Source organism: Bolinopsis microptera, chromosome 13 (assembly GCF_026151205.1).
Source record: "Bolinopsis microptera isolate Bmic1 chromosome 13, MBARI_Bmic_1.0, whole genome shotgun sequence".
In the NCBI taxonomy this organism is placed as follows: Eukaryota; Metazoa; Ctenophora; class Tentaculata; order Lobata; family Bolinopsidae; genus Bolinopsis; species Bolinopsis microptera.
In genome coordinates this window covers 12,566,345-12,577,360 of record NC_087084.1, presented here as the reverse complement: position 1 = coordinate 12,577,360, position 11,016 = coordinate 12,566,345, and the positions used below count along the sequence as shown (strand labels likewise).

The 11,016-nt window shown below is 40.2% G+C and overlaps 1 protein-coding gene across 1 annotated transcript; it reads left to right on the top strand.

Annotated features, from left to right (window-relative positions):
* Positions 1-1,445: 1,445 nt before the first annotated feature.
* LOC134824653 (E3 ubiquitin-protein ligase TRIP12-like) lies at positions 1,446-3,825 on the top strand. Its single transcript, XM_063836607.1, has 5 exons — positions 1,446-1,589; positions 1,734-1,893; positions 2,039-2,244; positions 2,436-2,514; positions 2,744-3,825. Exons 1-5 carry the CDS (start codon positions 1,449-1,451, stop codon positions 2,932-2,934), a joined length of 777 nt encoding a protein of 258 aa, XP_063692677.1. The 5' UTR covers positions 1,446-1,448; the 3' UTR covers positions 2,935-3,825.
* The last annotated feature ends 7,191 nt before the right edge of the window (positions 3,826-11,016 follow it).

Below are 11,016 nucleotides of genomic sequence, written 5' to 3'. Positions count from 1 at the left end.
TCTCCTCCTCCCCAGTCCTCCTTTTGGGGCCTTTTCCTGGGTCCTCCTCCTGGGTCCTCCTCCTCTTAGGTCCTCCTCCTCTTGGGTCCTCCTCCTCATCCTTCTCCTTAGTCCTCCTCCTCCTCAGTCCTCCTCTTAAGTCCTTCTTCTCCTCCTCCTATTCATTCCTCCTCCTCAGTTCTCCTTCTCAGTCTCACTCCTCCTTCTCAGTCCTCTTCCTCCTCTTCTTCCTGGTTCCTCCCCTTGGGTCCTCCTTCTCCTCCTCAGTCCTCCTCCTCTTCCTCCTCTTCCTGGGTCCTCCTGATCCTCCTCAGTCTTCTTCCTCCTTCTACTCCTAAGTCCTCCCCTCCTCAGTCCTCCTAAGTCCTCCCCTTCTCAGTCCTCCTCCTCATCAGTCCTCTTCACTAGTCCTCCTCCTCAGTCCTCCTTATCCTCATCCTTTATCTCCTTTCTCCTCCTCATCCTCCTCATACACCTCCTTCTCCTCATCAGTCCTCCTCCTCACTCCTCAGTTCTTCTCCTCCTCCTCCTCCTCCTCGTCCTTAGTCCTCTTTATCAGTCCTCATCAGTCCTCATCGGTCCTCCTCCTCCCCAGTCCTCCTCATGGGACCTTTTCCTGGGTCCTCCTCCTCTTGGGTCCTCCTCCTCTTGAGTCCTTCTTCTCCTCCTCCTATTCATTCCTCCTCCTCAGTTCTCCTTCTCAGTCTCACTCCTCCTCAGCCCCCCTCTTCTCCCTCCTCCGTCCCCCTCCTCAGTCCCCCTCCTCCTTTTCCTCTCTTTCATCTCTCAATAATTTGTTCAATTTATAATTATTGTTGGTGTTATTGTTAACATAATTTATTGTTATATACTAAAATGTTTTTAAGCGCATTTGAGTCTGACTCAAAATGTGCTCAAGAATCTTTGTGTTTAACAAAGTTTTACTCTCCAGTAATAAAACTTTTCATCCCTTTTTATGTTATTAAAAAATGTGTAGACTATTCTTTGTGCCTAATTGAAGATTAAAAGTTTGAGAAAGGACCATGGTCATTAACCGGGCTACCCATTTCTGCAGATAGCCTGTTACAAATTGTGGAGAAAATTTAAATCAAAAGTTACAATTTTTGTCCGTTTTTGTCCGTTTTTGTCCGTTTGGCAGCTATATTTTCAAAACGGACAAAAATTAACGGACAAAAACGGACAAAAAATAACATGATCCCCCCCCCCCCCCCCCCCCCCCCCCTTAGTTTGTGTCACGTGGTGGTAATACTGTATACTGATTGGTTGGGTTGTGTCACGTGGTGGTAATGCTGTATACTGATTGGTTAATTTGTGTCACGTGGTGGTAATACTGTATACTGATTGGTTAGTTTGTGTCACGTGATTAGTACAAGTTATCTAATTTATCAGTGATTCCAAATATTTGTTTAACCAATTGAGATTCGTTGTACAACCTCTAGAGTCCCATTATGATGTATTTCTGTTTTCAGGATATAGATGAAGTGCTTCATTCTTCACTCAAGCAAGTGGAAATATTCGCCCTCAAGAAAGAAGCTATCTTGAAACAAGAAGATCTCACCCAAGAGAGAAAAGATAGTCTTATCAAACAGGTACAGCGGTTATCTAAGAGATTATCTTCCCTTAGTCTACGCATATATTTCTTTCTTCATAGGCGACCTACGAAAAATATGCCTCGTGTAAAGAATACTTCAGTGGAACACATTGCTGGTATAATACAAATCCTTGTTTTACAGATAACAGATGATAACGGAGCCACACTTGATGACCTGTGTCTAGACTTTGTCCTGCCCGGAACTGATATAGAACTAACAGGTGGAGGTCACACTGTGGCTCTTACTATTGAGAATGTCGAGGAGTACTTGTGTGCTGTTGTTAATTACACTCTTCGAGAAGGTAAAGGAATCTTATCTTTCTTATCTTATCATTGCATCTAAAACCTTATCTTGTCTCGTCTTGTCTCATTCTACTTCGCCTTGTCTTCCCGGTTCTTAAAAAATATATCCTTGTGTTTAAGTTGAACTAAACACCATCTCACCAGGTGTAAGAAAGCAGATGGAAGCGTTGCGACAAGGCTTCAGCTCTGTCATGCCCCTCTCTCACCTCCAACTCTTCTACGCTAACGAAATGTCTCAACTGCTCTGCGGCACTGGTCCTGGTCGGTGGACTGAGGAGGATCTGTGTACCACTCTGCAACCTGATCACGGCTACACTGCGTCTTCTACCGCTGTTAAACATCTCATACAGGTGGGGAGGCGGGTAATGTACACTGTTGTTACCTTTACGTGTAGCTGGTACCTTGGTATTTGACCCCTAAATTAAAACAACTCAATTTAACCTCTTTAAATACCGAAATAAAGCCCATTTGTGCTTGTTCTAAAAGTTGGTTGATTATAAATGAACAACGTTTTCAACTCTCAACTGACACTTTACTTCAGGTGATGATTGACTTCCAGCCAAATGAACAAAGAGCCTTCCTAAAGTTCGTTACAGGTTGTCCCAGACTCCCTGTGGGAGGTAAGCTTTAATAATTAATAAATACCGACGTTAAATTCCTCAAAATAACTCGGAGATAATTCTTACAGTGAATGATGCCACGGTCTTGTTATTAAAATTCAACAGAATTTATCTTACGGTAGATATAAAGTATGTATAATCGTATAGTGTACATAATGTATACATAATTGTTTAGTGTATTATACATTGTATAGTGTACTAAATACTAATATTGACTCCTCTGTCGCAGGTTTCAAGGCGCTGCACCCCCGTTTGACGGTAGTAAAGAAGTCAGTGGACGGACCACCTGACAGCTACCTGCCCAGTGTAATGACATGTGTAAACTACCTCAAACTTCCTGACTACTCAACCACTCAGTCACTCAGAAGCAAGCTTCTCATCGCCATTAGCGAGGGTCAGAACTCTTTCCATCTCTCGTAACATCACGTGATCTGAATCACGTGACTTCTGTTTTGGTCTAATTTACATGGTCTCCGATCGCTTTCAAGACATTCTTTATTTGTTTCATCTCGCCGGATTAAAACACAATAAGATGACTTGTCGTTACATCACTGCAATTTTAAAGATATCTCAAGTTGATGGAGAAATAAGAAGTTGGTCGGTTTTTGTTCTGAAAAGTTGAAACTCCACGTTTTTGAGATGTTGTTTTCAATGTGTTGTGTTCCTGGGACAATCTACTGAAAAATATACTGGTCGAGAACAAAATGTTTAGCAGGAATTAAAAGGAGCAATTTCACGACGACATTGTTTTGTAATGTTTGGTAAAAGTGTTAAATGTGCTCCTTAGAAAGGGAAAAGAACCAACGCCTTTCACCGACTGCAAATTTGATAACGGTCCCTGTGAGTCACGTGATATTGGCACGTTTTACCGTGATTCGTGGTCCATAACGTTCCTTTACATTGAACCTGACGAATATCAAAACAGAATCGTGGAGCGTGTAACACTCGCCTACAAAATAACCGTTCTTACAAATGTTTTACTGGTTACGCAGCATTCACAACTGCTCAAAGACAATTTTAAAATAAGGTTTAATTTATTTTCTGACACGGATCAACAACATAAATTTGTCTTGTCATGTGGATGATTTTTATGATTTTATTAGAAGGGATTAAGCGCGATCATGCACTAAATATATCAAGACTCTATGAACTCAAGAATTTCTGTAGACTTTTACATTTTGGGCGATAAAAACAGAGTTCTAACTCAAATCACAAGGAATGGGGCGAATTGGAATATGCGCTTTTAGTTTTACATTGCGAAGCAAAATACTGTCGATTTGATAACCGATAGAATTGTTAATTGTTGACAAACTTGAGCGTTTAATTTGTAATGTTGCAGAAAAATTAATTATAGAAGAATTAATTATAGAAGCATAATGCATATTTGCTGACTTCTGCCTTCTTACAAAATATCATCTGGTCACTGATTATATCCCCTCATTAGTTGTATCACGTCGTGACCCCCATCGTTTCACTAATATCCCCGTTGTTTCACTAATATCCTTTCTAGTTCTACGATACATGACAGGGGGAGCCGCGCACTCGTGCGCGGCAGGTCTGAGGTCATACAACGTATGACTTTTCATACGTTGTATTAATATTATATATATGACCCGCCCTGTATCGTTGAAACTCTACAGTGAAACGACTATAGTGAAACTACTATAGTGAAACGACAGTGGGGTCACGACGTGATACAACGTATGACAAATCATTAGCAGTTAGGAATCCTTGGCACATAGCCAGTAGAAATCAACTTCCACAAGCATCTCTAATGGGGGGGGGGGGGGAGTGTTTATATTACGTTAAATTACGTAATACTAATACGTACGAACTATCAACTACGCATTTTAGCAGCCCATGGCACTTTATGAGCTGCATTTCTGGTTTCACTGAATCATTAACCAAGCATTTATAATTGCATTGTGTTAAAGAATGATTATGAAGAAGCTGAAGGGCCCTGGGGTTTATTAAAGTAGCTTCAGTCTGTGTATCTTTTGTAGGTTTACGTTTCACGTTTATGACCTACTATAAGACGCGCGCCGGATTGGACTCGTTGACGGTCTTGGAACAAATATTTTACGAGTATTTAACGGGTGATACTCGTAAAATATCTGTTCCATATATTGACCGTCGACGAGTCCAACTCGGCGCGTCCTGGTAGGTTGTAAACCTACAAACGAGTATTTGTAGGTTTATGACCTACCAGGACGCGCGCCGAGTTGGACTCAATTATTTTAAGAGTATCACCCGATAAACGAGTATCACTTGTTAATGTACTTTGGATTAACGGCTGATACTCGTAAAACATATCAATAATATTCAAGACCGTCGACGAGTCCAACTCGGCGCGCGTCTTGGTAGGCTATAAACCTACAAATCTTGGACCATGGACGCTGATTCCTTATTTGTTATTCTAGTAGAGGCTCTTACGGGCAAAAAGACGTGTTTTCTGCTACGAGTTTAGAGACCTAACCGCTAATTGGACACAATAGTATGATGTCTAAGGATCGATAATATGTTAAGAAGTATAAATTTGGCCTTATTAGTCACGTGCTATACCAATGCGTGTTTTAAACTTTGACAGTCTATTACTCTAAGGCAAATAAAGTAATTATATCCATATTTTGTCAGCAATAAGATCACATTATTTTCTATTTAGTGTGAAAATATGAGCTAGAACGGACATAATCTCGCTGAGTTATAGCTGTTTGAAATTTATGATGAACGCGCGGGTGCCAATTGATAACAACTAAATGCTTTTGCGCGTAGTGCGCGTCGAAAATTTGGCAAAAACGCTTGCGGAGTGACAATATTCAAACTTCGATTAAGTATATGAAGTGGGTACTTCTCGGAAAGGAAAAATTTAGGCAAACACGATGTGACTATTTTTGGGTTGATTTAATACAACTGCAAAAAATTATTCAAACTTAATAGTAAAGGCTCTTACGGGCATTGTCTGCTCGATACGCTAGGGACCCCAGATACACCTTACTAGACGTATTTTTGACCGTAGAATCGATTGAAAGTGGTTTTAAAATGATTGGACTGATTGTTCTGGGGTAAAATTGCAAAAAACCGATTTTTGGGCCAAAAATAGGCCAAAAAAACCATGTTTTTTGATATTTTGAGCAAGTTAATTTTGTTGGTATGTCGGCAAAAATTGCATGAAGATAGCTAAAAGACAGCCGCACAAGATTGTGTAAAAATAAAACAAATCCCTCTATTTGTTCTGAGGTAAAAATCCGAAAAAGTGGTAAAAATTTTGACTTTTTTGCGCGCAATTTATTTTTGGTACTTATATGCTATATTTTGAAAATTTTTAAACTTATATCTTGTAATAACAATTAATTAAAGTATATTTAATATAATTTTGACCAAAAAATTCATGTTTAATGGAACCAAAATTTTAGGTGCGCCGCGCATATTTTCGAATATTTACACCGTGGTATGAAAATCGAGCGCTAAACCAAATAATGTCATATTTTCACAATAATATTTAGGTTGTTTTTTAGTGTTATCGTCGCATTTCGAAGCTCCTTTTCACCCTATTTGGTTATCTTTTTAATGTGTAATTTGATTACTAACTATTTTTTCACGTATTCTCATTGGGTGGAGTACCCATTCGTACTATTTCCTATCGTTTTTATCATATTCTTTTTCCTCTAGAGTCGGCTCTATTTGTGACATACCTCTTATCTTCTACATAGTTTATCGTGGTTTGTTGATACTGAATTGGTTTAATTGATACTATACGATTACTTTGTTAGAAATGTATAGTAAGATGTGACGGAATAAGAGAAACTAAAATATTTAAATGGGTTGTGGCCATTTCAAAATATTCGATGAGGTTATATTTTTTAAATTGAAGGTCTTTCACCAAATATGACTTGAATAGTTTTTCGACAAAGTTTTTAGAAGAGCTTTAACGATTTCAAAGAATTAGCAAATTGATTGTACATCTTAGAAGCTACTACAGAGAGGCTACCTACACCAAACACAAATCCGAACATATCTTGCAGATAAGTAGGAGCCAATCCTAGTATGGATTTGTGAGATTTTGTAGCGGGATTTTGAATTCAATCCTCTTCTCTATATCCATTATCCAACCAGTAAAGATTGATCAGTTCATCCTCAAGATGGTAATGTTTATATTGCCTATCAACAGCTTTGGCTACGGCATTTTGTAGTAACTGGACCTGATAGGATACAAGGATACAAGGATACAAGGATACAAGGATACATTTATTGAGTTCCAAAAGTGGTAATCCTGAAATAAACATTGACATCATCGGCAAGTAATGGCCTCAAAAATTATGGTCCCTTCAAGATCAAAATCAACAATAATGTTTAAATTTAGATAAGTAGGAATAATAATTTTAGCCACTCTCGCCTCTAGTTATACTCTCTACAAGCTGACTATCTTATTGTTCCTAATACTATGAAACTTGTCAGGCTCTGTAGTTCGTTTCAGTCTCAGTTCTTCTACAAGCTTTTTATAAGCTTTTCGTTCCGTGGCAGTCCTATCAGGGCAGATGTAAACTGAGCTGTTCCCCTCCTTTGAGCGTAGTGTACTGGTGTTTCTGATCACTGGTGTTGCATGGTCAGAACTGCTCAATGTGAACTTTACTGGTCTGGATACATTTTCTTTCAGAGCTCCAATACAGCAGCAGTCCCTGACTAAAGGCTTCTCACTAATTTCATTCAGAACCTCCTCAACGTTACTCAGCAGTTGCTCGTTCTCTGATTCTGATAGACCATAAATGATTACGTTCTTGCTTCACTCAATCTGGTTTTCTACTTTTTTAACTGCAGCGTGGATCTTCTTCGGGGCGCAAGCAGCATTGATGCTTTTTCTAACGACTGAAGAGTAGCTTTTCATCTCCGTTTGCACGGTATTCTGCATTGATTTGAGCTGTTTGTTGCTTTTTTTCAATAGCCTTATTCTATGGATCGATGATTATACTCTGAAATCTTCTCACTTTTCAACTTGTCAATTTCTTCTGCAAGAGGTATCGCCTTCCTTAGCCAGGTGATACTGAACTGGTCCAATATACAACAAACAGTTTCCAAGCATTCTCATGGTTTCTCTTTCGTTACTGATCTCTTGTTCATCAAATTGCAAGATTGAATTTCCTCGTACATTTTCTTGTTGATTTCACTACAAATCTCGTCTAAAACACTCCCTGGCTTTTAATAGTAAGCACAAACATTACTAATGTTTTATGAGCGATTTTCACACCATCTCATTGAGCAATACTATATTAGACCGAAAGACTTTAATTTGAGTTTTAGAATTATTTATATTAGTTTTAGAATCATGTACATTAGCTGCAGATAGTATTTAAACGGGTGGGCAACAATTGACCCCCCGAAAATTGACCCCCCGACAATTTCCCCCCCCGACAATTGACCCCCCCCAACCCTAACCCTAACCCTAACCCTAACCCTTACCCTAACCCTAACCCTAACCCTAACCCTAACCCTAACCCTAACCCTAACCCTAACCCTAACCCTAACCCTAACCCTAACCCTAACCCTAACCCTATACTGACCCTGACCCTGACCCTGGCCCTGACCCTGACCCTGACCCTGACCCTGACCCTGACCCTGACCCTGACCCTGACCCTGACCCTGACCCTGACCCTGACCCTGACCCTGACCCTGACCCTGACCCTGACCCTGACCCTGACCCTGACCCTGACCCTGACCCTGACCCTGACCCTGACCCTGACCCTGACCCTGACAATACAATAGTTTAATTCAATCTCACCTGTATTACTGCGCTACTGTTTGGGGTACTAAATCTTTAAATTCCATTCAGTCTTTATTCTCTGCTCAAAAGAAAGCTATTCGCGCCACTGATTCAGAATATCATAACTATTTTTACGACAAAGAAAAACGTAAACTACCATCTCACACAAAATCCATCTTCAACAAAATAGGAATTTTAGCTCTTCCTAATCTCATTGCTAAAAGCTGTCTAACTTTGATGCACAAGGTTTATATGGGAGTAGCACCATCGAGTATCTGTAGAGGCCTCCCCCAGCCTCGGATCTTAGGATTAGATTTGCAAAAATTCCTGAGACACAGGTGCAAAAGTTAAGACAGCAGAATAATCCTAAGACAGCAGAATAATCCTAAGACAAAATTTAAGAAATCCTGAGACAGCGAAAAATCCTGAGACAAAATTTAAGAAATCCCGAGACAGCGAAAAAACCTGAGACAAAATTTAAGAAATCCCGAGACAGCGAAAAAACCTGAGACAAAATTTAAGAAATCCCGAGACAGCGAAAAAACCTAAGACAAAATTTAAGAATCCTGAGACGCGCGAAAAAACCTGAGACAAAATTTAAGAAATCCCGAGACAGCGAAAAATCCTGAGACAAAATTTAAGAAAACCTGAGACAGCGAAAAATCCTGAGACAAAATTTAAGAAAACCTGAGACAGCGAAAAATTTTTAGATACAATTTATACAATAGCCACAAGAATATACATGGATATTACATCTTTTAATTTCTTGCAAAGAATATAATAAATACAATATTACTAGGTATAGTAGGAATGTCAATAAGTCAATAGAATTTGTCTGAAACCTCTATGTGCCTGCTAATGAAGTGAGTATCCCAGATCATATCTTTACAGGTAGGACTGTATAATGGGGGCCCGATGTTATAGCTTTATAGCGGACATCATCTCCCCCCCCCCCCCCCCCCCCCCCTTACCCCTTCTTACCCCCAGTTCCATAGCGGATATTATGCCAAATTATTGGACGGAGATCGTCAACTAATATTTCTTCGGATATTTCTCTGGTTTGCAGTTCCATAACCTTATCCGGAGACCATCTACGGTAATTTTGTTGATTCTCACAGAGCAAAGTGCAAAGAAACTGCCGCAAACTGCTACAATCTCCGAGAAATATACTTATTGAGTTATTGACTAGCTTGCTAAAATTCATCGTCAAATTACCGCTGCTCGAGTTACCTAGCCAGGCCCATTTCAGTTTTTAGTACTAGAGTCGGTTATCTAGTCAAAGCCTAGCTTTTTTGTAACTTGCAAGTGCTTTTGCGGATTGTCGTGGATTTCGGCAAATAGTCGTGGATTTCGGCGATATTTTCAGATTATTCTTCAATGTCCTCAAACCTGAGCACTGGGACTACTTAAGTTTTTGCTACTATCTGAATTATTTGCTCAAGCTACTGGCTCGCTAGGTTCAAAGGTTTATTTCCTATTTATCATGGAAAAAAAATTGTGCTGGGTAAATGTTTACACGGTGTTCACGCAGGTTTGAACTCCCGACCTCGCGCAGAGCTAGCCGATCGCCTAGCCGCCAAGCTACTCGGGTGATGTACTCATGAAATTTTTGATGTAATTATATATTTACCCCTTTTACCCCCAGTTCCATAGCGGATATTATGCCAAATTATTGGACGGAGATCGTCAACTAATATTTCTTCGGATATTTCTCCGGTTTGCAGTTCCATAACCTTATCCGGAGACCATCTACGGTAATTTTGTTGATTCTCACAGAGCAAAGTGCAAAGAAACTGCCACAAACTGCTACAATCTCCGAGAAATTCCCGGAGAGCTTCATCTCCGTATAACTGTATAATACAGTAGACGGAGCCGGAGAATCATCACCGTAGAAATGGACCTCCGTCTAATAATTTTCATAATATCCGCTATGGAACTGGGGGGTTAATCTGATTAAAAGCTACAAAAATTCCAGAAATGAGATGGCTGGTTAACACCTACCTTTGGATAGCTCTGATGAACCTGCCTGTGGAGAAATAAACGCACTTAACTTCACCTCAATTGAGCAATAACTATTTATCGCTTATTACTTTATTTATTTTGGATGTACAGTGTGCTTCGTAACTAATTTATTATTACAAAGTTTACTTTCTAATAAGCTAAAACGACAACTAATCTTTCGTTTTACTCCCTACTGTACAGGTTTACTCGTCAATCCAGGTATATGAGAATGTGTGAGAATGGTCTTGAAACTCTGAAAAGAGGGAAGCAGTTTTGGGGACGGGGAGATTGAAGCAGGTGGCCCCCCGGCTTACAATTGACCCCCCATGCAATTACACTGAGTCAATTGATCTCAGTATAATAACATGGGGGTTAATTGTCGGGGGTCAATTGTCGTACTAAGCCCTAGGCTTGCGTCAAGGCGTAACAGATTTGCTGGGCACTGCATGAGAGCTTCTGACCAAGTTATCTCCTCTATCCTCCCCTGGCGACTTACCCAGTCCGGCCGTGGAACTGTGGAAGGAGACCACTCACCTTCCTGGACGTAGTAGCTCGTGACACTGGGCTCCAGTTGGACGACCTTCGAACTGTTATGTGCGATCAAGACGTGTGGAGGCAGACAGTGAATGGGAGTTCGATCGAGGATCGCCGAAAGTAAGTAAGTTGTTCAATCCCCCAGTACCTTTATTATTATAATTACCCTCCTAGGCTCCTACATCCTACCCGTTTTTGATGCTGTAATCTTC

Bases quoted from the DNA above. Each gene is read 5' to 3' on its own strand.
- LOC134824653 (XM_063836607.1), top strand. From the start codon at position 1,449: ATGATGTATTTCTGTTTTCAGGATATAGATGAAGTGCTTCATTCTTCA. The intron at 1,894-2,038 runs GTAAAGGAATCT...CCATCTCACCAG, and splicing joins TAATTACACTCTTCGAGAAG to GTGTAAGAAAGCAGATGGAA. The intron at 2,245-2,435 runs GTGGGGAGGCGG...ACTTTACTTCAG, and splicing joins CTGTTAAACATCTCATACAG to GTGATGATTGACTTCCAGCC.